Below are 27,944 nucleotides of genomic sequence, written 5' to 3'. Positions count from 1 at the left end.
GTTTTCAGTTGTGAATGTGCACGCCGATTCGTGTTCAATGACGTTTCTGAAGAAAGGTAAGCAATATGTTGTAGCTTCGTTTCCATAGTTTCAAGACATACTCATACATGCATCTTATCAGGAATCTGAATGTTCTCAGGATCGGTTGTAATCATAAATAACATGCTTTCAATTCTTACCTGCACTTTTCAAAGGAAATTTGAAAACGAAGTATGGAAGATTTGAATTTGACCATACTGACGACATACATTATAACACAGTGACCAAAACCCCGATTTTAAAGGCACCCAACAATATTTGTCAAAAGTTAGACTAGACTTGCATCTAATGGACCATAGTTACATTTCAGAGGTATTTTGCAAAGTGCCACCGGGGCTTCCCAATGGTTTCCGTACTTGTTCTGATGGCCACAGGTCTGGGAGTACATGTCATTACACATGTTCTGACCGTTTCATTCGTAAAGGAGGTAGCAGCGTAACCTGCAACGAAGATGGCAATTGGAAGGGCACACCTCCAACTTGTACTGGTATATACGTTTTGATTGTCTTTTTACATAGGATAAGCACACACACAAACAAATGTGTGCAGTATTTATGAATTATGTACATAATCCATTATAATAATCATAATTTCTGTGTAACGTGTATCTGTTATTTGTTTGCATAAATTTCTGATTTGTGATTGCTTGTTAAACTAATGGACCAGATCTCAAAATGGATTCCATCCATGTCGATTCAGGTGATCTGCATGAACTGCAAAATGTGATATGTAACATTCTGTGTACCCGTGAAGATCCGGGTTAGAACTGATCTTCAGTAATCCATGCTTATTTCAATGCGTGGTTATGCGTCAACTGGGGAATTAGCTCACGATTAAGATGACGTGTACGTACAACACGTTGACAAGACGAGGGAAGACGTTGAGTTCAAACTTCTTTAGTTACATGACAAACAAATACACAAGACATAAATGAGGTGAGCGGAGTTCCTGCTCAACCCCAGGGCGTCTCCTACGAGCGGCATTATCCTGCTCGCGGTCGACCCTAAACAGACCGTCGGAAAACCGGAATCGTTGTTTTCCTTCAGAGTATAGATGTAAGCATACTAAGTATATATACAGTTTATGACAACAATGGACAGGCGAAGACTCAACAATGGACAGATAGAAAAAACAACAGCACTTCCTTGACCAGTTGATGCGATGGCAGACACGGCCAATGGGAATGACCAATTAGGTTATAAATGTCATATACAGTAATAAATTGCCTGACAAGTCAATGTACAATGCGGAAGTGATAAGGATTACATAGAATACAGATTAGCGTCATATAAATAATTACAATAAAGTCTCGCATGTCTTGAGTACATAGGTTTTAGTTTTTAAATATTTGGACGACTCGGCTATCCAGAATTAGTCCCCCTATAACACTTATAGTAAGAGACGACTAACGGGATCGGGTGGTCAGGCTCCTGACTTGGTTGACACATGTCATCGTATCCCTGTTGCATAGATTGATGCTTATGCTGTTGATCACTGGATTGCCTGGTCCAAACTCGATTATTTACAGACCGCCGCCATATAGCTGGAATATTGCGGCGTAAAAGTAAACTCACTCACTCCAAAGCTATGGTTTACTTCTGTTTATAGCCAAACGATGTGCCAAGTCCCTAAATCCCGACAGGGGAGAATTCAAATACCCGGATGGCACAGATATCGGTTCGTTAAGATTTCTACAGTGCGCACGGGAGGGCTACACGCCAAACCCTCAAGGTCCCTCTGTATGTAGTATTAGCCAACGGTGGCTGCCGTCCCATGCAAAGTGTGAAGGTAAGTTAATTTATCATGTTTAAAATGTTTACGTATTGTAATTTTAAATTAACGATTTCTCTTGAAACATACTTAACTCACATTACTGTATCCAAATATAGATCTTGTTTATCACGATTTAGGTTAAGTTCCCATAGTGTAGACATTGAAAGAGGTCGTTACTATAACATTCCCCGGGAACAAAGAACATGCAAAATGTGTAACTTAAACGTAATTGAAAATAAATATCACTTCTTACTTATCTGTCCAGCCTACATTGAATTAAGACGTAAATATCTTTTGTTGCAATTCTATGTCTTCCCCAATATACAAAAATTCAATTCGTTGTTATCATCCAAAAATGAAGACATTTCCTTGAATACTGCTAAATATCTGTTTTGTGCATTCGAAAAAAGGAAATCAATTTTGTCATATAAAGATTGTATATCTTATACATGCTTTCATTGTTATCATTATATTTCATGTCTGCACCGATGAGGTGTTTTTGTACTAGAAATAAAGATTTGATATGATTATCATGTAATGGAGGGTGTTATCGGTGCAATAAAGTAATCTGATAAACTTGGTATCCAAAGCGGATAAATATGCAAATTGGGTCAATACACGAACTACCTTCCCAAAACTCCATGGCCGACATGGGAATCCTAAAATGTTTAATATTTCATTGATGATGTCGAAGCGAGTTTACAGGGGATTTTCCATTGCGTGGGCGAGTTTGTAAACAAACATGGCTGCCCCATTATCAAAATTGGTGATTCTGTAAGAGTTGATGACAGCGGTTCTGGAGTCGTTACTGCAAAAGTTGACATTGGAAAACATGAAACGGAGTCTCCCTCTAGTGCCAGGGGATAGTGGAGATAGAGAGAAGGCGACGCAGCTGATGAACTATGTGGCGACGACTTGGATTGAGGGCTCGAGGCTCCGAGGCATCAGTCAATATGGAATCACTTTCAGAATAACAGCCTCGACACTAGACTAACGCTTAGTCTCTGAATATATATAATTTTGATAGTAACAAACAACCCATATAAACTGAAAAGGAGCCCCAGGGAGTCTAGAGATTCAGAACTTGAGGAAATCTTGACTTGCTTCATTTAGGGCTTTAGCATTGCAGAGGGGGCTTGGCAGTAGGGAAACTAATGCGCTTCAGGGACTGTGAGACAGACTACCACCGCACCAATAACCACATGGAAGGGTGGCATCACAAGGTAAACAAACTCGCGAAGAAAAGCCACCCAAACATCTACGAAGGTTCACGACTGTTGCAGAAAGAACGTGAACCAACCAGAAAGAGGCGGATGCGGAGGTCCCTGGAGGACGATTTGATTGAAAACCGTTTAGGTGACCAACAGTACACCGACCATGTTTCTGAACTTTTACAACATGGGTAGTTTTGTGTGAAATGAACTGCAGTCGAATGTATCTGAATGTAAATGTATTATGAATAGTATGATCTATGTTCAGTTAGTTTTACTTTATATAATGATGCATAAACGAAGAAGCGACCTTATTATACAATGCTGAAGTTTATTGAAAAGTTATATTCAAACCAAACCTTGTTATTTCACTGTATTCTTATCACAAGTTATTTAGCCATCGATGTCTCAAGTATTCTTAGAAACGTCAGTTAATTATTCTCTTCAGCACTTAATGTTCTTGTTCATTATTACGTACGACTATAATCTTAGTGACACAGCTGTTCTTATGCACACCTGTTCTGTGAGAGCATGGATGTTTTGATTTTGACGATGTCAAAATTTTGACCCTGTCTAAAATCGAAAAATGAAAGTGATGGGTATCATCTTAACATGCTCAGATGAATGCTTTGCTCATCTGGTAAGCGAACGAAAAACAGACAGGTTGCTTGGTCTTAAACGCACGTTTCTAAAGGTCAAGTAATGTTACATTGTGGTGGTCCGTTGTACGTCCTCACTTTCATCATCACTATGAAACAGATGAAGTTGTAACGGCACATGCGTATTTCCACGATACACCTCGAGCTTGTATAATAGGTCCTGGTCATGATTGCAATATGTCCGTCATGGCGGCCATTTTGAAAAAAACAACCGAAAACATTAGTTGCCGCTTCCCAGCAATGCAAAAATTTGGTTTATGTGGAAGCAGTAGTAAATCCTGTAATACCAATGATGCATGCAAGCAGAAGCCTCGTGCATTGATGGTTTCTATGTTTAATTGTTTTAATCGAATATCATTAGGCTCTTTCTGTTACCGACACTCAATGCCCGTAAAGTAATATATACTAATAATGTATTAATGCACTTTCCTTTGAAGATACGAAAGCACCGCAGATTAACAACTGCCCCAACGAGATAATCATCAGAGCATCAAGCGGTGAAAACGTGACGAAAGTGGAGTGGCCAGCGATTACCGTATCGGATAATTCAAATGAGAAAATCAAACTAACGAACATGGCGAAAGCAATGCCGGGCGAGGGTATGTTTGAACTTGGATCTACCTTGGTCAAATTCACAGCCAAAGATTCCAGCCAGAACCAAGCGGAACCATGTGTTTTCATCGTGGTTGTGCAAAGTAAGTCTTAAATGCGTCCGTTTTGATCACATTGATGGTTAGTTATTATGTCATGAGTGAGTGAGTTTAGTTTTACAACGCTTTTAGCAATATTCCAGCAATATTACGGCGAACTGTTTGAACTGTCTGTTGTAAGTAATAGGAAGACAATAGTCCATACACATCATTCTGGATCTGTAATCTCAAACCATATTGGTCTAGAAACAATTATGTTTATTATTGGTTGTTTTCATGCTGAATCCAAATGTAGTTACGCATAAAGATTCAAGTTTAAAAGTGCTAGAGTGTTCTTCATATCAATGTCCTGCACAAAGACATTCAGAAGAAGCTATTCATCGATCGTTGTGCGTAAAAAAAGTCCTCGGACAAAAAAGTACCGGAAAAAAAGTCCTAAATTTACCTACGAAAAAAAGTCTTCCGGAAAAAGTCCTATTTTGAAAAAGGAGATTTTTGACAAAAGAATAAAAAGTATTTGATAGTTTTTCATAGCGTTCATTGACATATTCATACAACAAATGTAAAGCAGACAAATCCTATATTAGTGTATACTCACGAATATGTAAGTACTTCGTGTAAATGTAAGACACTTTGAAACTTACAACTCATGCCTTTGAAAAGACAAAAAATGTAAGTACTTTATGTTTCTAAATGTCATTTAAAAGATCAAAGACCTATCTAAATATCTAATACGTCTTTTTAATCACCCTTTGTATGTGAGTTCATCATGTTTATATAAGTGTCATTAAAAAGATAAAAGATCATTTAATCTATTCAATAACCCTTTGTGTGAGTTATCAATGTTTTTCTAAAATATTTGAGCTCAAAGTTGATGAATAAGTAATCCTTTTTTCCGGTACTTTTTTACCGAGGACGTTTTTCCCTACAATCTATTCATCAGGGGGTATACTCCGCGTGTCCTCTTTGCACGAGGACATATAGCGCACCAATGTTAACATTACATTTTTCGTTTCACAGGTGTTATCTGCAGGAATCCGTATTTCAAAGTCAAATACCTAACTTCGCGTTGTGATGAAGGCATGTCAGTTAGGAAATCTTGTGTTCTGACTTGTGAACTGTCCCTCGAGCTGATTGGCGAACAGTACATCACGTGCACATTGAAAGGAAATACCATGGAAGGCTATTGGGCTTGGGATAATGGGACAGATGTGGATACATACAAACCGTCTTGTCGTGGTGAGTATCTTATTTTCCCGTTAGTGTTTTCGTTGTATATTACCACAAATATTTGTTCCTAGTGGGGAAAAATGATTGTACACTGTGACTTTGGTTCAAATCTACAGTAATTTGGTTCATTTGTTGACTTTCTTGTTTAAAGCCGCACTCAGCAGTATCCCTGCTATATGGCGGCGGTCTGTAAATAATCGAGTCTTGACAAGACAAACTAGTGATCAACAGAATGAGCATCGATTGGGAAACAATGGCATCTGTAAACAAAGTCAGCGAACCTGACCACACGATCCCGTTAGCCCTATTTTCCGATAAGCATGGGGTGCCTAAGACCAATTCTTCACGGGTGTTATCTGGTTCAAATCTATAGTAACATACATGTATACTCATAGAAACGAATAAGGGAACACATGCAAGTACAAGTGTTCCTTTATTTATTTCAGAACTCCACTCACAGTGCAATACATACCCTGTGAAGAAATCTGGAAAAGAATACAGGAACACTTGTACTTTCATGTGTTCTTTATTCGTTTCTATGAGTATATATCTGCCAGATTGTTGATATTGCTTTTACATAACCGAGCATTTCTAAACCTATGTTTCAGTACACAACTGTACATCCCTTCGTGCTCCAAACAATGGCGGAATGGTGTGTGACACTTGGGTAAAGGGCGCTCTGTGCCAGCTGCAGTGTGAGGAAGGGTATGACATTCCGTATACTGCCACGTTCGAACGCAAGTATATTTGTGGCATGGACTCGGGAGTCTGGTATCCAGATACCGTTCCTGACTGCAGTTGTAAGTTATTATTCATATGCCTCTTCACTTGCATCTTCATTTGCATCTTAATCTACAACTTCATTTGCATCTTAATCTACATCTTCATTTGCGTTTGTCTTAAAGGGACACTGATCCAGATCTATAGGGCTTGTAAGTCTCGCCTCAGAGGCGTGACTTCCGGCACTAAGCTTGTTCCCGGCTCCCTTTGCGGGCGCCAACTAGCGATATGCTAGACAGAGCCCAGCTTACCGGTACCAGATTCCCTAACCTCCAAGAATTGTGAAAATGGACGTGTATCACACTGCTTTCATCGGACTGTGGCATGATTGTATTGATTAAAAAAGTCTTGACCCTGAGCACGCCCCAAGCAACTGGTTCATCAAGCTTCCAAAACATGTTTGTCGTTCTAATACACCGTTTCACCTTTCCAAAGTCAAATTAGATCATATGAGTGTACGGTTAAACATATGCTACCCGTCAAAAGTTTAGACTCACTGGTGTAAATGTAGCCACTTACGTCAGTCACCTGTTTTATACTAGATTTTGCAAAATATTCCATTCTGTTTAAAGGCACTGTTTACACATGAACCGATGTATTGTAAAAGAAATTGGTAACGTTGAAAAGATTATTGTCATGAGTTTAGTAAATGATGAAGTTCAGTGAAAATTGGCAAATTCTTAACAAAACTTTACATCAAAACGCAGCTGTTCACATGCACGATATTTGCACATGCTTTTAGCAATGTGTTGCATGATCCTCCTGCAATTCATCAGCATAAAGTTTGCAGTTGGTTTCCCAAAGTTAGTTGAGAAATTCATTTTCGATGTAACCATATATATATAATTTCGTGCTTTGAAGTTTACACAGATTCCTGAACGTTGGTTGGTTGAGAGAGCGGTCATGTGATCTAAAATTCAAGGTTCATATCTCTTGAACCCTTCAAATCGTTCATACGTGTGTGAACGTTTTCCAGCTGATCTAGGTCATGTGCACTTTTGCCGGAACTACTTTCCGGGTTTTCCCAGGATACTCTCTGTCCAGCTTCACGTAAACAAAATAACAATTATTTGTATTCACACTCCTTTTAATTTCTACATATCACTTAGTTGTTCTTGTATATAACAAAGTTCATAAATCAAATAAAATGATATTTTTAATATTTCTTTATTAAAAAACAATGTTTTTCGCTCGTTTGTCGTCTGCTACTGCAAAGTCATGGCTGACAACATCGGCGTCGACTACGGCAATTTTTCTATTGGCACCGCAAATATTGTGGATATGGATTTTTTGCAAGATGTGAATCTTGAGCAACTATTTTCGAGATGACTGATGCGGGGACCTGTCCACACATCTGCGGATTCGATATTAAATGACCAGATCATAAAAATGGAAACGCCCGTGACCACTGATGACAAAATCGGTCCTCAAAAGGCCACATCCACATCAAGATTTGTAATTTCTTCGGAAGAAAAACTTCAAAGCCTTGAACAACAACTCCACAGCCAGTCGACAATGAAAAATACAAGATGGGGACTAAAAATGTTCAATGGTAAGTTGTTTTGTAGCCTTAAAAATCTAACCTCAGAGGTATAAACATACGGTATAAGGCCTATACACAGTAGACCTACATTGTGACTAAGTACAATAAACCCTTGTAACCCTACATCAATTGATTAGGCCTAAATTATAGATTAATTCTAAAATTTTGCAATGCTTACGTCAAACCTAAACTGAAAATACAACAATGAGAAAGTATACATCATACCTATATTTAAGAATTGAATGTCAGTTTGTGTGTTTGCACTGAAAAATGAACGATGTCAAAGCGTTGTTCAAACTCGTGTGAACGAGCGAGTTCAAACCTTGAATTTTAGATCACATGACCGCTCTCTCAACCAACCAACGTTCAGGAATCTGTGTAAACTTCAAAGCACGAAATTATAAGAATATAAATGATTACCTATCCTTTGAACATTAACCTATTTATGGGGGAATTAGAATGCCTTTATTGCAGTTTCCATTATCAAACCATCCAGTTGAAATTGGCGGTGTATAGAACTTTGCCCACAGGGAACTTTGCCCCCAGAACTTTATCTACAGGAACTCTGCCCACCACATGTTTTACAGGGAGGAATTTTGCCCACAACATCAATATTTTTCTCAACATGATAATATTAATTTATTGCATAACACAGATACAACATATTATATAGCACACTGATAGAGTAAATAATCAATACCGTATATTGAACTACACAGAAGAAGCATATAATATAGCACATTGTTATAGTAAAAAATGAATAACGTTTACTGAACTACACAGAAACAGCTAATAATATAGCTCACTGAGAGAGTAAATAACGAGCAGCGTATAATATAACACATTGTTAGAGTCAAAGATAAAAAGCGTTTATTGAACTACACAGAAACAGCATACAATATAGAACATTGATAGAGTAAAAAATGAATAGCGTTTATTGAACTACACAGAAACAGCTCATAATATAGCTCACTGAGAGAGTAAATAACGAGCAGCGTAAAATATAACACATTGTTAGAGTCAAAGATAAAAAGCGTTTATTGAACTACACAGAAACAGCATACAATATAGAACATTGATAGAGTAAATAATGAATAGCGTTTATTGAACTACACAGAAACAGCTCATAATATAGCTCACTGAGAGAGTAAATAATGAATAGCGTTTATCCAATAGACTACACAGAAACAGCTCATAATATAGCTCACTGAGAGAGTAAATAATGAATAGCGTTTATCCAATAGACTACACAGAAACAGCTCATAATATAGCTCACTGAGAGAGTAAATAATGAATAGCGTTTATCAATAGACTACACAGAAACAGCTCATAATATAGCTCACTGAGAGAGTAAATAATGAATAGCGTTTATTCAACTACACAGAAACAGCTCATAATATAGCTCACTGAGAGAGTAAATAATGAATAGCGTTTATCCAATAGACTGCACAGAAACAGCATATCACATAGCACACTGAATAGCACTTTAACAGTTTTAGTTCATTCTAATAAATCTAACCATTTTAGTTCAGTCTAATAGTGGCACCAACAGACTTCAGAAATTCTTCCATTGTTTTTTCTTTGCTGATGTAGTCAATACATAGTTGTTACAGTCTGTTTTGAAGAGTCACAGTTGGAATTCACATTCTCTTTCGTGGTGGCAGGCCTTGGGTCATCCGGAGTAACGCTGTAGATACCAAAGCTTGGTCCTTTTGAATTGATTCAACTGCCACCCAAAGAGATGGTTAATCATGACTAATCATTTCACGAACCCCATGGTTCCATGCCTCACAGCTGTTGTTCGTACAATGACGATCTTCAACGGTGACTATGAACATTCCAAACTTCTGGTGGAAACATGTGCTACCCTTCGTAATCACAATGATAGATGTTCCTCTCCTATGGTACCTGGAATTTGAATGGTTCGAAAGCTTCCAGATACATATGTGGAAGTGAAGTAAGCTACCAAGTCTTGCAGTTCATCAGGGCACTGAGACTGCAAGACACTCATCCCATCTTTGGCATCTTCACAAGGCAGAGATGCTAAAGCTAAGGGCACATTAACTACATTGTCAGCAATGATCTGGGATAGTTTACCTCTGGTAGCTGTATCATGATCCTTCATGGTAGTTTTGAGTTTTGCTGCTTGCACTTTGTTTTCATCACTAATGTGGTTATGTTCACTTTTACTTATCACAGTTCAATAGAAACATCCGTGGTTAATGAAACAACCAAACCCTCTTGTTTGGGAACATTTCAAATGAATGTAGAACTTTCTTGAAACATTTTTAGTATACATATATCCATCATAGCAATCCATCACAGTTTTTGACCACCTCTGTTATTGTTTAAAAGTTCCATCTTGTAATGCTATGTAACTCTGTAAAACACTGAAGTTAATGCTAACGAGATCAACCTTATATATACTTATCTAGTTTTGTTTGGTGATGTGCAAAACTATATTCATACGTCCTGAGCAGAGTATTAAGGTGTGGCTTATATTGTTGGCAAAGCAGAATCAGATACTTGTCAGCATATTTTACCCATCATCCAATGTACTCTATATCCGTTCATTCTAAGAAGTTAGCATACATAAAAATCTTAGTAATTTTTTGCAGTTGTATTTAAAACAATTTAAGCTCTCCCATTAAGTTTTCTGTATTTCTGCAACTGTGTCTACTTCATCCGCAATCTCATATATCTGGTATATATACAAATTATACCACTGTTTTGTAATCCTCGTAATCCGTGGCCCGTGGAGTGCAATTACAGTTTGGTTCTGCAGACGGGTCCTCAGACTGTATCTGACGGCTACAGCCGATGGCTCTTGCAACTCCTGTATCAGTGTGTGTCCTTATGTATCACTTTTCCATTTATTCAGGTCTTTTCTTCTGTTGGCAGGGCGTGAGCATGGCGAAAAATTGAGTATGCCAGAGTACTATTATTTCCAGGGTCCATGTGAAGATGCTCATGCTGAAATAAAGGATAACTTCCTGAAAGTAGTATTCAGCGATGGCCTCTGTCCTAACATAGACCACTGTACAGTAGAGAACGTTAAGGTCAAATGTGGAGACCAAATTGATGACGTAGAATGGCTGAGGCTTCGCAAGCGTGAAGCCCGGTATGGTCGAAGAAAGTATAGAGGAAGGTACAGAAAGCGACCTAGTAGGAACAGAAAGCGACCTAGCTACATCATGTTTGATGTAGTAGTACTAAATGCCAACGTCCATAACCGTGACTTTGCTGCAAACATGAGATCCTCGACGTTTAAACTTAAAACCATTGCTAGACGAATAGCTAAAACAGCCTTCCGAGCTGGTGGCAGACTGATCCGGGCAACGAGAGCACGAGTGAGAGACGCAATACCTATCTGTGGACCTGGATACAAGGTCGGATACTTCCATAAAGATTCGTGTGGTATGCAGTCCTGATTTATGTTCTGATATTTTCAGGTCTCATTACAACAAAGTACCGACAGTAACCTGTTTGAACCATTGTTGCCTGATCAAAATGTTCGATCAAGCTCGATCGATAGTAACGTGATATGTTTCTCATGCTTATTCTAATCACATAATTATTCCAATGGGGCGATTTGGATAAACACTTATTATCTGATATTTAATGATAGCGTTGGGATACAGTGAATGAAATATTATCACACGGGTGTTTTAAGTAAAAGTGTTTTCAATAAAGAAATGCAGAGTAATCTGATTTATCAGTGAGTTTGTTTTAAAGCCATTAAGCAATATTACAGGTATATCACAAGGGGGCGGTGCGGTAGTTTTGTGGTTAAAGTGTTCGCTCGTCACACCGAAGACCAGGGTTCGATTCCCCACATGGGCACAATGTGTGAAGACTATTTCTGGTGTCCCCCGCCGTGGTATTGCTGGAATATTGCTAAAAGCGGCGTTTAAACTAAAACTCACTCACTCACTCACATCACTCATTGTACCATATGATGAATCGGACCTGTGGCGAAATCTTTAACACGTTTCTACCATATCGAACACCATAGACATTGGGTAATACCATAAAACTATTCTGCCAAGTCACCCGTTCCGCAAAGCAATACTGGCGCTGAGGTGACCCTAACCCCCATACTTCAGCATTAGCTTGCGATAGTGATGGAGTTTTGAAAAGGGACCATCGATTCAGCCGTATGTTATGTCAAGATTTTGAATTAGAATTAGTCTTCAGTAAATCATACTTGTCGTAACTGGCGATTAAGGGGATCGGGTGGTCAGACTCTCTGACTTGGTTGACACGTCATCGCATCCCAGTTGTGTAGGTCGTTGCTCATGCTGTTGATCCCTGGATTATCTGGTCCAAACTCGATTAATTACAGACCATATAGCTGGAATATTGCTGGGTGCAGCGTACAAGAAACAAAAAAAATGAACCAAATTATTGTAGATTTTAACCAAAGTTTACTTATCCGCACAAGAATAGCTGTAAAAATTGCTGTGTGCGGCGTTAAACAACAAACCAACCTACCAAGACTTTGAGTGGTCCAACCTATTCTAATCTGGATCCTCACAGCCGTACGTGCCTTTAAAACATACCTCATGTACTTTGTAGCGCCATGTCCATCCGGGTCCTATCACAATTCCACGAGGGATGAATGCATGGCGTGTGGGTACGGGCAGTATCAGAGCCAGGAGGGACAGACCAGCTGTTCGAAATGTCCTGATGGCAACACCACGGTCACACTTGCTAATGTAAACGTTTCGTCCTGTGAAGGTATGTATCCTTCATCAAACATCAGGGTAATATCTAGGTCCTAGTTCCTCAACATCACCCTCACCCTCTACATAATCAAACAGTTTCATGTTAAGTGACCAAAATATCAAGTCCTGATGTGATGCATTCACCGGGAAATATGGCCGTATTAGAACAGAGGTACGTGAGAAGATATGACTTAAGTAACCTCTGTGGGAAGAGAATGGATGTGATGATGAAGGTGAGGTGAGGTGAAATTGGGTTTAGAGAGAATATTTCGCTCATATGACGACGTGCATGCGTGTGTATGTGCATGTGCGGCTGCTTGTACTAACCCAGACTGAAGCTGGTTTTATAGTGCTAGCCCACTGAGATACCTTGCCGCAGTGAAGCATGAATACCCCACTCAGACACATTATACTGACTCCGAGCCGACCAGTCCTTGTTGTACCCATTAATGCCGAGCGCCAGGCAGGGACCAACAAGTATCATATTTTAACGTCTTTTGGTGTGACGCGGTCGGGGATCGAACCCGCTACCTTCTGCTCTCCGGGCGGATGCAGTAACCACTACACCACGGATAGGCGGAAGACCGTTACATTCTATATACGTGGATCCCAATATTTGATTGTTATTCTTTGAACATACTTCTTTATGCTCTCAATTGTTTCACCAAAGAAACCCAGTTCATATTCCATTTACATACAGGTGCTAAATGAAAGCTTATAATCATCGTATTTAAAAAAACCCAAATATAATACTTTTAATTAGCTCATCAGCCACCTAAACAAGACACGTCTCGCTTGGTCCCAACAAGGAGTGTCTACGAAGTGCTCAGATGTTTGTGACTAAGATACATATATTTAAATAAAAGTGAGGTTGATTGTTTCAGAAATGTGTGATCCCGGAACATATTCCAACAACGGCGTGGTTCCATGTTTCAAATGCCCATTAAAGTCTTACCAACATGAAGGTAACAAGATGGAGTGTATTCCATGTCCGGTTGGTACAACCACAGAGGAGGAAGGTGCAAACTCAGCTAAACAATGTGTTGGTAAGAATGCATGTATTTCTGTCTTCCATACACGTCTAATCGTGTTAGAGGAACTCCGCTAAGTGAGTGAGTGAGTGAGTGATTGTGTGAGTATAGTTTCACGCCGCTATCAGCAACATTCCAGCAACATCACGGCGGGGACACCAGAAATGGGCTTTACACATTGTACACATGTGGGGAATCGAACCCGGGTGACGACGAGACGACCAAACACTTTAACCACTAGGCTACCCGACCTCCCCCACAGTTAAGTGCTGGTGTTTAATAATTTCAACTTCGGCATCGAGGAGTGCCACAATACTTAGCTGAAATACAGTCAACCAGTTTCAATGTGAAATGTGATTGACCAACCAGTATAACGTTGGATGGCTAAACGGAACGTAATCGATTATTTCATTCACAGGCAAACGTTGCTGTATTATGGCCGTTTTACTGAATCGCACAATATCATGTTTTGTGTGTCGGTTCCAGCATTCGACTTCTTGTTGCGAGGACCAATTACAGTCCCCTTGGAAGGCATGAAACCTTCTCGAATTTGCGACTTCACGTTTTCTGTCTGGATCAAGCTCGTAGACACAGATTACGGTGGAATCAAGTTCCAGGTGTACAGCCCTACTATTGGGACGGCCTTAGATATTTATGTTTCTTCCGACATTCGAGTGATCCTAAGAGAGAGGTAACAGTGGATATTTCTTTCGAACAAATATTGTTTGTGAAGACGTTCACTTTTAAACCTAAATGACAATACCTTCAAAAATAAGCTTATAATCATCTTATGTGATGATACCTTACAATGTTGTCATATTGAATCAATGTGCTCCGCTCAGGTAAACCATCTCCTTAATGCAAGGTTCGGGAGTACATAGAGTGCATTGCACCACGCGACCAACTGACTGTACTACAAAAGCGCCACAAAACTCAAACTGATAAATTATCCTTCTGGTTATTGTTTAGTAATCTTGGTACAAATAAATATCATGTGTAAAACTCGTCTCAAGTAACCGATCAGGAATTAGCTGAGATCCACTTGGCTGTGTGGCTAACCTGTATAATGTGATGTCGTTTTTCTCATTTGTTTAGATACTACGAGTATATAACTCACGTAAAGAAACATCTTTAAGATGCGTTTATAGTGGTAAATGTTAAAATCTTCTCTTACACCCTGGACTTTTCTTTTTGAAAAAGGAAACCAAGAGAAGGTTTGCTTTCTTGAAGAATTTTTTTTGTACCCAATGAAAACAGGAAATATTACACATCAAGTGACAAGACTTATTTCAAAAGGAATACGTTTTTTCCTTTTGTCTTAGGGATGAATTGCATGTTGAGAACGCTGTGGAAAACAAGTGGCTTCATGTGGCAGTTACATGGTCTCACCCAACGCTCACGATGTACGTCGGAGGGACAGCCATTGCAGAAGAGGTATTTCAAGAAGCCCAAGACTGTCCCTCCTCGACACCATCTGTGATGGAGATTACAATAAGAGGACATGCTTGTGAGTTGTTTTGTTTTTGTGTGTTTGTTGTTCAACGCCTCATTGCGCAATGTTCCAGCTATATGACGGCGGTCTGTAAATAATCGAGTCCGGGCTACAGAATACTGTGATTGCCATCATTGGGATTGTTTAAAATGGTTGTTGCTGACAAATCTGAGAGATCTCATTTGATTAGTGAAGTGTCATATGGCGGTGGGGTAGCCTAATCGTTAAAGCGTCCTCTCGTCACGCTGAAGAGCCAGGTTCGATTTCCCACATGGGTACAATATGTGAAGCCCATTTCTGGTGTCCCCGCCATGATATTGCAGGTTTATTGTTAAATGCAATGCTTACTCACCCGCTCATTAATGAAGTGACACTCGTGAAGGTCCGGGTTAGAATTGATCTTCAGTAACCCATGCTTGTGGTAAGAGGCGACTAACAGGATCAGGTGGTCAGACTCGCTGACTTGGTTGACACATGTCGTCGTATCCCAATCCCAGATCGATGCTCATGCTGTTGCTCACTGGATTGTCTGGTCCAGACTCGATTATTTACAGACTGCTGCCATATAGCTGGAATATTGCTGAGTACGGCGTAAAACTAAGCTCACTCACTCACTAATGAAGTGTCTTATGGCTTCCGATTGCAATGCTCTTTCAGACATGTATCTACGAGACCTTAACTTCCTGCCGTCAGCCAATTCGGAGGTCGTGAGGAACATGTCTACAACGTGTAGTTCGTACAGCCAAGACTCTCTCTTCTCCCTGGTGCAGAAGGACATGGCTGCTTTAGACAAGGTGTTGGAAGTTGTACCCAGCACTTGCATGAGTAGGTACAAGTATGAAAAATCTCGCAACTCCAATCTTGCTAATATTTCCAGAATGCCTTGGGCGAAATATTACCACATGCCGGCAATAGGTTTCATGCAATGAGGAATTATTTCATCACGACCCCGGTGTAGACTTTGGAACAAGGTTATAACAATAAGGTTCTGCTTGGTGCCTTAGGTTTGGTACCTCAGAATATACATTGATACTTACATTGACAGAGTACCCGGGTTTGGCACCAGCAACACGAAACCCTTCTGAAACTCTACAGTCTTCCTGTTCTTCGAAAAGGTTTTCGTGGGATTTGGAAGGTTCAACTATGCATCGTTTCCTGGAAGTCCCATTCGTTGACGCTGTGCTGGAAGACGTGATATTCGCTGTCTGGGCTGAGTGTGGATGGGTTGCCGTAGGTCCGCGGCATTGTATTCTACACTGTCAAACCTAAAACAACAACACACGATACAAAAAAACAAGGACCACAATAATATAAACACAAAATAATAATCATAGCTGCGGGAAGCGATATCGGTCTCAAATAACCTGTTTTACTACAGTATCAACAAGGTTCCTTACTTCATAGAACTAGTGTTGAACATTCCTTGTTTTGATTCTTGTTCAATGGAGGTTTCTGATGCTGACTACCTTAAAACTTCAGATGAGGAATGTATTATGTTACTTCCTTTTAAACTTGTGATAAGAATTCATGTAATCGCTTTTCTGATATAAATGCTGCAAGAAAGACAATAAAATATTTGTAAATTCAAAAATATTAGTCAAGAATAAATATGCAGAACCATGACCTTCAACCCAAGTCTCCTTCAGCCCAAGTCATAGGCATTTGATAACACTATAAACTGTAATTTGTAATTGGATGAGAACAGTCGACACTTCCAGTCACAGTTTCTGAGATACTGGTGGTCACAAGCTGAGATATTTGTGACCTAGAAACTATTTGCGAAACTAGATCAGATGACAAAATCTCTAGAAGTCGACACGTGAAGATCCGGGTTAGAATTGGTCTTCAACAACCTATCCTTGCCGTAAGAGTTGACACATGCCTAGATCCATGTTGATGATGTTGACCACTGGATTGCCTGGTCCAGACTCGATTATGTATAGACCACCGCCATTTGGCTGGAATATTGCTGAGTACGGAGTAAAACAGCAAGCAATCAACCAACTTTCGTATGTTGACCGGTATGTATACACAGCGATTTGGTTCGTTGTGAGTGTAACGCAGTAGTGTGGCGTTAAGCAACAGACCCACCAACCAATCAACCAATCTCCAGAAGTCTTTCTTGGCCCTAGATTGGCTGTGAGGTCTGGGGCTCATGTACTCTCATGCAGTTATATTGTAAAAAAAATCCCTTTTTATTAGGCGATAACTCCTTTGCCCCCTGGCTCTCCTGTTGGAACTGTGAGTGTTCCTTTGCCTGAAGCACGGCTGTCTGACGCACATGCCATTTCGCGTCAATACGAAATTGATGGTCACCAGATAACGCTCCATGTACCAAATGAGGAAAACATTAGCCTCTTGTAACATATGTTATAAATGACACCTTTAAACTCTCTATTCATTGGCAGAACCCGATGTCTGCATCAGTCAACCATGCGGAGACAACGTCTGTATCCCTACCGGAAGTGCGTTCAGATGCGTATGCAGGGGAGGTTACTCTGGTGACAAATGTGACGTGCCTCCTGATTTGTGTAAAGATAACATATGCAGCAACAATTCCACGTGTCTAGTGACCTCATACGGGTATCGGTGTGAGTGTCATCCGGGATACAGAGGAAATCTGTGCAGAGACAAGATAGGTAGGTCACTTAGATGCAATTGGTTACTGTAGTAATAAGATGCCATGTTTTTCGCGCTTCATAACAGACTGTTGCTATGAGCTTATGTCATTTATTGCACGTAGCATGGCTTCCATCTTGTTCAATGTAGACATTCAGTCCAGTGAAATGTAACTTGCTGTACTAACCCAGGTATGTAAGCTGGCATTAGGTGCAGTGTTGGATTTCCAGCAATAGAACCATTTCCATTGTGATGCAAGAGGTCCTCTCAAAACACTACCTTCTTCAAAATAGTATTTTCTCTGAATCATTTCCTTTCTGAAAACAGACGTCCATGTTACCATCAAATCGATAGGTAAATCATACTACTGTGGCAACAACGATGACTTTGCCCCACTGCTTTTAATGTTGAGATAAGAACTGGGATTATTTGTCTAAAGGAACGAGTATGGTTTAAATAACGTATTTTTAAACATGCTTCAACAATATCGCAACAATGTTGCCAAATATGTTTACCTTTTCATGAAAACATTTTATAAACTGTTGCTGATCTACAGAGACGAGAATATCTGCAACAAGGACAATATGACCAGCAAGGAATGCCTACAAGGTTCCGTACTACCGCATGGTAGTATTCTTTTCGTTATTGCAACTGATTGGGTTGGTTCGGTAGCCTAGTGGTTAAAGCTCCCGCTCCTCACGCTGAAGACCCGGGTTCTATTCCCCACATTGGTACCATGTGTGAAGCCCATTTCTGGTGTTTCCCGTCGTGATATTGCTGGAATATTGCTAAAAGCGGTTTAAAACCATACTCACTCACTCATTAATGAAGTTTTTTATGACCACCGATTGCAATACTCTTTCAGACATGTATCTGCGAGACCTTAACTTCTTGCCTAAAAGCGTCGTAAAACTATACTCACTCACTCACTCATTGCAGCTGATGGCGGCTGGGGTGGATGGATGGACTGGGGACCATGTTCAGTAAGCTGTGGTAAAGGCACGAGGACAAGGCACCGTTACTGTGACAGTCCTTTCCCCGACATAGGTGGAAAGCCATGTGATGGCAATGCACTAGAAACGACACCCTGCCAAAGGCAGATGTGTCCAGGTACCTCTTAAAGAAGTCTTTGCTCCTATTTTCTTGTTAATGCTTGTCACTATGCCTGGAGTCAAATCATACAGATTTCGAAATTACCTTGTCAACAGTTAAACAGTGATTAAAAGACACACCAAAAATCATGTTATTATCTTTTTGCTTTAAAAATGGCAAAATATCAAATAATGCACAGTAACTTTATTCCAGTAGTATATGTAAGTGTGTGTGTTTGTGTGAGACTAACACGAGTTTCTATCTCATTGAATCTATATATGTTCCTTCAAATATTAGCACCATTACATATCTGACAGTTATGGATCAATTTAATCTCAGTCTATTCTTTTAAGGTGTTGGCATAAAAGATTTGAAATGAAAGGAGCACTCGTTTTCCCACTTTTACAGAATGTCTTGCACAAGACCTTATCGTCGGAAAGGGTATCATAAAAACCTGCGATAAAGAACACGGATCGATTACCTGCAACGTGGAATGTGAAATAGGTTTAGTGTTTCCAGAAAAGCCATTTGTCTACACCTGCAAGGAGGGTACATGGAGGCCAACAAAACGCACTGTGTCATGTACAGGTTGGTTGGATTCTATAAATTTCCCTCTATGTTGTAGCCTCGTTGGGGTATATGGCTGCCTACAAAACGCACTGTACCAAGTCCAAGTTTTATTGCCTTCTCTGGGACCAGGGTATTTTGGTGCGTGACGTTTGAGTACACAAATTCGGTTAGTTAGTCATACAAATTCTGAGCAGGGAATTTGGCTCGGAATCCTGTAATAGGATATTTACAGCTTTGATACATCTATGTCTCATTCTGTAGCTAGATCATTTTCTTGAAATGCGTGCATTGTTTCATAGGGGTACAGTGAGCAAGGTTAAATTCGTCGCAATACATACCCAGCACGCGTTTGTTGTTTGGATCTGATCACATTAGTGGGATAGTAATATCACTGGTTTGTGATCACAAACTCGGCTGCAGCTTTACTTTCACTCACTGACAGTCACGGGACAATGGGGTCCGAGACCCGGGTTCGATTCCAGACATGGGAAGCCCATTTCAGGTGTCCCCTGCCGTGATGTTGCTGGAATATTGCTAAACGCAGCGTTAAACTGAACTTACTCACTCACTGACAGTCACGGGACAATGGGGTCGGAGACCATTTCAGGTGTCCCCTGCCGTGATGTTGCTGGAATATTTCTAAAGGCTGCGTTAAACAAAACTCACTCACTCACTGACCAATTACTGAGGTGTCCTGTTGCTCATTCAGAACCAGTCACCCCCATTACAGTTGGAATCAACTATACTGTGGTGTTTGGGAACTCCGTCGACAGCCATGTCATCAGCACAGCACTGAGCAAAGTGGGAAGCAATTTCAGTTGTGCTCAAGATGAAACCTGTTCTACTGCCGTTGGTACCTCCATCTGCAGCGACTACGTTAGACTCTGTAGGAAATATGGTGGAGTATATTATGGCTCTCTAACGGTTCAGAGGACCATACAACAAGACACAATTGATGTCTATAAACTGCAAAAGAACAAACAAGGTATATTACTAGTTTCAACTTTCAACTTGAGAAGTTTTACTTATATTTTCAAGATTATGATTACCCAACAGCAGCGATTTTCCTTTTATTATACGACATTAGAATGCCAATGTTTTCTACGTGCTGTTGATACTTGATGCTAATTGTTTATATTTTTCTGGCATATTGAGTTCACAGATGTCATCCTATTTCTTCAAATCCCATTTATATAAATGATGATGTGATTCGAAAGACATAGAACTGATTCAACCAACTGTCTTGATAGCATTACATTTTGATGGTCAGTCACGATGTGGCTGAAATATTGCCGATTTGACTTAAAATCTTAACTCACTCACTCACATTTTGATGACTGTTATATGGTTGGTTGTTTCCAATCCGTCGGATATTCTGGTTTTGGCATCTTCTGTATTTCTCAAAGAATTACCTTCAATAAAGTTATATACTTTTATACTACGTTAAATGTATTATACACAATGCCATTTAAAGTTTTGTTATATTGTTTCTTTGTCAATATGTATTATACTGATTTCATAAGAATTATCAAACGCATTCAGAAGGAATCCTATGCACACATTTTTTTCCGGCATTATCAGCAGAAAATGGATTGTCTGCATTGTTGTATAAAAGATTCACATATAGTTCATATAATAATTATCAAACATCTGCAGTGATGACGTACCTGTCCCCACTGTTCGCAACCTGGAATGTGTTCACCTACTTCAGCGATGAGGCAACAACGGTGGATCACAGGGAGTTGGAAATGTCTGTTTCTAACGACACTCTTATGGTATATCCATATGAAAGACCATCAATGGCGGTTGAAGGTGAGAAAAAGTCCTAAAACGGGATTAGATTTAATCACCTTCTTTATAAAATGGCTTTCAATTGAAAAGTCAGGACTAAATATTGTGCCCTCTAAAACAATCAACCCTGTAAGACGTGGACACAGATCTTGAGGACGCTGCATGTCTCTGTGGTGACGTAGTGTCTGTGCATCTTTCTCGAGTCAGGTCGGAAAGTATCAACCAGTAATTCCAGTAGGCAGGTAATGTTGATGGTTACAGTCCTCCATCACAAGATGACCTACTCGTCTAGGACACACAGTTCGTTGTGTTACTACAAGATTCGTGCTGACTGCTTCTAGCTTTGTCAGCCCAATATCCCCACCCCTTCCCTCGTTTCACCAAAGAGGCAAGACCTGTCTCTCCCCAAACCTTCATTCCCACATCGAGCCGACACGTCGTAATAGATATGAATACCCTTTATAGATAGCCACGTTAAGCTGCTCACAATGGAAAAGGAACATTTCTGTTTCAATTTCTGAATTAAAGTATTGGACAGTTCCATTGATGACAGTTTAGTTTTACATATTGAACTTCCGGTAGCTGCAATTGCGTGTAAGCATCAATATCATTACTTTCCGTAGAATGTATTTCAGGAACGGAATCACAGATCACACATCTGTGTCGCGGGTTTTGTTTAGTTTACATGAACCTAGATTATCATTACATGGCATGACCATATGGTCTAATCATTAGGGACCGCATGTTGCCGCGAATGGTGTCGAAAAGGATTCGTACCCTGGATTAACCCTGATCGTGATTCTACCGAATGGTATTGTTGCAGTTGGATCATACGTCAGCTCTTCCTGTAAACGCAATGAGTCCAAGATACATATTTCGTCAAATAAGATGAGTGAGTGAGTGAGTTTGGTTTTACGCCGCTTTTAGCAATATTCAAGCAATATCACGGCGGGGGACACCACAAATGGGCTTCACACATTGTGCCCATGTGGGGAATCGAACCCGGGTTTTTCGGCGTGACGAGCGAACGCTTTAACCACTAGGCTACCCCACCGCCCGCAAATAAGATGAACAAATTTGTGAAGTGTTTATCTGTTGGCAGTATGGTCGACACGAGACCGAACAGATTAGAATAAACGTCGAAACCTATTGAGAAAATAGAAATTTAAACAGGTGATGAAGACACATCCAGCGGAACTGTTAGTCGTGGAACGATCAGTATGTTTACTTGCCATGCCAATGACACTAATTCGTCCTTTTCTCAATGACCACGTGCTCAGTTCCTGGACAGTTTGGCACCATCATGAAGACTTGGAAGCTCCTTGACAACTCCAACTGGGAGGTGAGGGGCAACGGTTACTCTGACTTCCAAATTACTCTTGCGAATCAGAGTCAATCACAGGAACCGAAAATCTTGGCAGCCTTTCAGACCATGACCTGTCCTCGTGGAGCCGTTCAAGGAGGCGTTTTTTGTAGTAAGTAGTAATGTATTGAGTGCAGCATTGCTGTTAAACCGTAAGACGATGCCATGTAGGTGACCCTCTTGCCCAGGTGTAAAGGATGGACTAATTTTGTCAGAGTTTGATACAATATATAATGAGAATGCATTGTCGGTTATCCAATGTATTATATAGAAAATGTATAATTGATACATTTGACCAACTCGCTACCTCGGTTTGGTAAGTTAAAAGGAATCGCATCGACCCTGTGGGTATTTTATTCAGGTAACACAAATATTTTGGCTTTATCATTGGTCTTGGACGTATGATATCCTTAGCTGACGTAGCGATTCTGTTACAATGCTTGAGTGTTAAAATGTTTCGTTTTCTGTCGGTGATAGAGTCCATGTATACGTAAACAAGCCTATACATCACACAATATTGGTTGTATTAATATTCATTAATACGTTTTTAAATTGTAATGGAACTGTGTCGTAGTTAGCACATTTAACTTTTTATTCATTTCCAACTTATTTATCATCACGGGTTGGTCTGTCGATTATAAGACAAACTGGGTCAAATTTGGTTTTGTTGCAATTATTAGATTTTGTGTTCGTGATCAATTCATCGGTCTCAAATGAAGTCAAACGGACCGTTCGGGATCTGTGAACACATGCACGTGTACTTCCAGTCAAGTGTCCACCAGGGAAAAGGCACGACAATCACAACTGCAAACGTTGTCGTCACGGATTCTACCAAGATGTTCCGGGAATGTCTGCTTGTGTACCTTGTCCTGGCTTCCAGACCACAGAGCTTCTGGGAAGTGCGGACATCGCGCAGTGTAAAGGTGACCCACACAAACCCATTATCACACTGCACATAGTTTGCATCACCTATGTTAATCAGATAATGATTTGACGGTTGGAAACCTTCCAACGTCTGAATGGCATTTTAGGGCGGTGGGTTAGCCCTAGTGGTTCAGGCGTTAGCTCGTCACGCCGAATACCCGGGTTCGATTCCCCTCATGGACACAATGTGTGAAGCCCATTTCTGGTGTCCCCGCCGTGACATTGCTGGAATATTGCTAAAAGCGGCGTAAAACCAAACTCACTAACTCACTAAATGGCATAGGCTTTCCAGAGGAGTGTTTCCAGTGGTGCGCACCCCTTTGTCTAAAAGTATTACAATAGTGCACATGTAATCCATTGAAATGGGTGATGGCTCCATGCAAGGTGTGCATTAATAGCTTTCAATAACTGTATCCGCCCCTAATGACACTTTCAGAAGTGTTTCCATGGGAGTGAATTTAGTCTCAATAGTGCACCGCGTTTATTGCAATGGGTCCAGCTCCAAAGCAAGGAACACCAATAATTTCAATAACTTCACATAATGATAAATCCCATATGTGGGTGAATCGAGTCCGCCTCTTTTAGCGTGATTCCAGCAATATCACGGCGGGGACACCAGAACCATGGGCTTCACACATCGTGCCCATGTGGGGAATCATCTTTATTGAAGGTAGCGAACGTATTAACCAGTAGGCTACAACACCGCCACTGGTGGTCTTTAGTGGTGGTGGTAGTAGTAGTAGTAGTAGTAGTAGTAGTAGTAGTAGTGGTGGTAGTAACCGAAACGTTCGTAATATGTATAAGTTACTTTGCACACTATTTCAAGTTCATTTCGCCTATGAAACGTACAAAATCCAGCTTGGTTAAGACAACTAGTGATATTATTAGCAACAATTCGATGACACGTAATAGACCGAACGTGACTGCCCATCTGTTCTTCCTCTTCTGGACTTCAACGGGGCTCCTCTGAAGTAAACACTCTCACCACAACACGTGTGTACAGCTGTTATCAAACATCGGCCCAAACTGTTCTCAATAGGGGATAAAAAGATATTCGACGCATGGCTACTTTCCCACAGTTTAGAGCCAACATTATAATGTCAATAATTGTTAACTCAATTAATCCAGGCGCGTTTCAAAACTACAGTCATAGCTGAATAAAATGGTCAAGCCTTGACCAGCTAGCAAGGTGGACAACATGGCATGCCAACAACCATAGCACCCAGCAAACGACCCATTCAGTCGCTTCTTGCTAGTGCTTGTAGCTTTCTCTGCACCTATATTCTTGAACCGTGTAGATCCGGTTATTAGAAGTGATCTATGCTTGTCGTATCCAGGCGACTAACGGTAGGGTGGTCAGGCACATGTCACCGTATCCCAATTGCGTAGATCGGTGTTCATACTGTTGATCACTGGATTGGCTGATCCAGACTCGATTATTTACAGACCGCCGCCATACAGCTGGAATATTGCTGAGTGCGGCGTTAAACAACAAACCAACCAACCAACCTATAGTCTTTCTCGTAATTCTCACGGGAGGTAGATGTAGCTGACTGATCTTGATGTCATACTCATACACCTCTGTTGACATCTTGCAGATACTGATGTGTTAGACTTGACCCTCGTCCTCGGGATGCGTGACACCAAAATAGGCATCCTTCGCCTTCACAAAATGCAGTTTGATAGGGTGACCTTGAACAGAACTGATGGATTTGTTGATCTCCTCGCCTTTGACCCGACAGATGAGTTTATATACTTCACTACTCAAGAGCCCACCACTATAGGGAGAATAACAATGGGAGGTCTGAACGAAGAAACGCTAATTAAAAGCCCACAAGGTAAATATCAGTTACTCATCATTGTTAGAACCAGCCCAGCGCTAGCTTCATTGATGTACTCTGGATATCATGCAGTGTGACGCGACGCGTTGCGGTACATTGCGATACGATGCAGTGACGGTACGATGCGATGCGATGCGGTGCGGTGCGGTGCGATGCGATGCAATGCGATGCAGTGCGGTGCGGTGCGGTGCGGTGCGACGCGATGCGTTTACGTGCGGTGCGATGCGATGCGATGCGATGTGCGGTGCTGTGCGATGCATGCGGTGGGGTACAATGTTAGGCCGTGCGGTACAATGCGACGCGATGCGTTTACGTGCGGTGCGGTGCATCTGTAGTACTGTAGCAAAAGATGATGGGGAAGAGACGCGGCAGAAATCGACTCAGAATGTGTTACTTTTAGGGGCAGAGCTGTAACGACAAAGAGCGATCCATCTTCAGGACTGTTAATCTAGACGTAACCTAGACCTATGCTGACAATAATTGTATGATATCCTATCAGATAATGCCGTTAATAAACCTTTGTATGTTATGCAATTACGCTGAAAGGTTTCTGTTTCTTTGGGGTTTATTTAATTTCAAGAGCTCGTATTTTGTCTTTGTTACAGACACCATTATAACTGGATTAGACATAGATATTGCCAGTGGTCTTTTGTTCTACACAACATTTCACGGGGTGCTGGCTGCTCTTCACGTCAGCTCTCGTGCAGAGCACATTCTCCTGTCCAATCTAACCAAACCTCGAGGCCTTGTCCTTGACCAAAAAATTGTAAGTAATCCCACTTTGTTCAAGTATTTTGCAGTCCTTGAATCATATAATGCAGATTGTGCACATTAAAATACATGTAGATAACGGGAAGAATGCAATGCATACGAACACTATTAACTAGATTACCAACACTGATGGTCCCAATTTGCAGAAATCGCTGTTCACGTGACCTACGTGTTTATCCCTTTTTAAATTTGTCTCTTATGGAAAAACACCATTTAAACAAACAAACATAATTATTCGTGTCATGAAACGTGCAGTTTAAAGTTCTGACGTATTCGCCAATAATGTTTCATTGAAGCTTAATGTTTTGACTGTACGACAGCGGAGCCTACTGGGTCGAGAGCGACACCATCTACTACCTCCACTACAGCAGTAAGATGGCTAAAGCAGTTCTCGTGGACACCAACGCAGTGTGGAACCCGACCTTACACAAACATGGTGCGTAACAAACATTAGGTTGTTCCCTGTGGTGTGGGTGACACGCAGTTTATAATAAATTAGTCAGCTTTGACGTTAACTCTGTGTGTGTGAGTGAGTGAGTTTGGTTTTACGCCGCATTCAGCAATATTCAAGCTATATGGCGGCGGTCTGTAAATAATCGAGTCTGCACGAGACTATCCAGTGATCAACAGCATGAGCATCAATATACGTAATTGGGATACGATGATATATTTATATGCATTTATATTGAGCTAAATCCACACTGACAGCATGCTCCTAGCAGGGCTATGATTACCCCGGACAACCCAAGCTGCCTGTGAGGCGCTACAGAAGGTTAATAGTCACATGATCAGAGGCAAATGTGATCAAACTCACTTGTCTAAGGTGAGACCACATGTATCACATGTGTTTCTTTGACAATCTTTATGATAACAACTTCTTTTATATCGCGAGTGCGACGTTTCCATACAGATTCTTATTGTACATTGCTCTTGCCAACATATAAAGTGTCACTTAAAGATGTTATTATTACCCACTCGTTCGAAGATGCTACGCTCTGCTCACGGAGTTATGTATGGTTCGTGTTTGATATTTGTTACTTACTTCCCCTGGTTTAGGAAATAAGATCACGTGGAACGCCTACACAAGACTCCGTGAAGCGTACATCAATGGCTCCAATTTACAGACAATTGCTTCAAACTTCACATCCAGATTCGGATACACGGAAGAGTATTTCTTTTACCTCGACAAAAACTCAGTGTGCGTATGACTTAAGACTTCAGTGAACCGTGTTACTTAATTGATGAATATTGGTCAGGTGGAAATAGAATCATTTTAGTATGTATGAATTTCATTCTGTTAAAGTGCCTTTTATGTTATTATTATTATATGCAGTATACACGGTATTTCAAGCTGTAACCAAATATCATTATATCACAGACACCATCCTTGCAAACATGGAAACGTTTGAGATAAATATTAACTTGTAAATAAATATAAAAAGATTCTTTATAAGCTGTATTCGAGATGAAACTAATGTGATCGGTATAATGCGTTTTTTCTTTGTGGACGAATTACATGATAATGAGATACTGCCAACTCTATTACCAAGACAATGTCTATGACTTTCTGTTTAAATATTGTGCTGGGGCATTCATAGACGGAACAGTATGAACACGAACTTATGTATGTGGTCTATATCGGCACAGTCCCCATAAGCCAATAATCCCTTCAATATGTACAATCGTTTAAATGGACGTATTGGGTTATACACAGCGATATACCACATGGGCAACACCTGTTAATACGGACATGTGTTATATCAGGGGCGTTGGGGTAGCCTAGTGGTTAAAGTGTTCGCTCGTCACTCCGAAGACCCGGGTTTGATTCCCCACATGGG

General features: G+C 40.6%; 1 protein-coding gene across 2 annotated transcripts; it reads left to right on the top strand.

Annotated features, from left to right (window-relative positions):
- Window positions 1–14: 14 nt before the first annotated feature.
- LOC124291149 (sushi, von Willebrand factor type A, EGF and pentraxin domain-containing protein 1-like) lies at window positions 15–27,272 on the top strand. Of its 2 annotated transcripts, XR_006902151.1 has the most exons (23): window positions 15–56; window positions 350–526; window positions 1,648–1,827; window positions 4,120–4,377; window positions 5,353–5,571; window positions 6,171–6,362; window positions 10,787–11,302; window positions 12,464–12,625; window positions 13,497–13,658; window positions 14,130–14,334; window positions 14,966–15,150; window positions 15,793–15,960; window positions 17,544–17,774; window positions 18,694–18,864; window positions 19,255–19,434; window positions 20,126–20,401; window positions 21,073–21,228; window positions 22,488–22,682; window positions 23,338–23,493; window positions 25,093–25,332; window positions 25,941–26,101; window positions 26,427–26,542; window positions 27,163–27,272. XR_006902151.1 is itself a non-coding variant. In XM_046728073.1 (22 exons), the coding sequence occupies exons 1-22, from the start codon at window positions 38–40 to the stop codon at window positions 26,478–26,480; spliced, it is 4,263 nt and encodes a 1,420-aa protein (XP_046584029.1). In that variant the 5' UTR covers window positions 15–37; the 3' UTR covers window positions 26,481–26,543. The 2 variants fall into 2 exon arrangements, 1 of the variants encoding a protein (XP_046584029.1); XM_046728073.1 differs by lacking the exon at window positions 27,163–27,272 and having other exon boundaries at window positions 26,427–26,543.
- The last annotated feature ends 672 nt before the right edge of the window (window positions 27,273–27,944 follow it).

This window comes from Haliotis rubra, unplaced genomic scaffold, assembly GCF_003918875.1.
Source record: "Haliotis rubra isolate DU_JTF1 unplaced genomic scaffold, ASM391887v1 Scf483, whole genome shotgun sequence".
Lineage (NCBI taxonomy): Eukaryota > Metazoa > Mollusca > Gastropoda > Lepetellida > Haliotidae > Haliotis > Haliotis rubra.
Note: the sequence above shows the minus strand (reverse complement) of the source record. Positions and strands in the feature narration are given on the sequence as shown.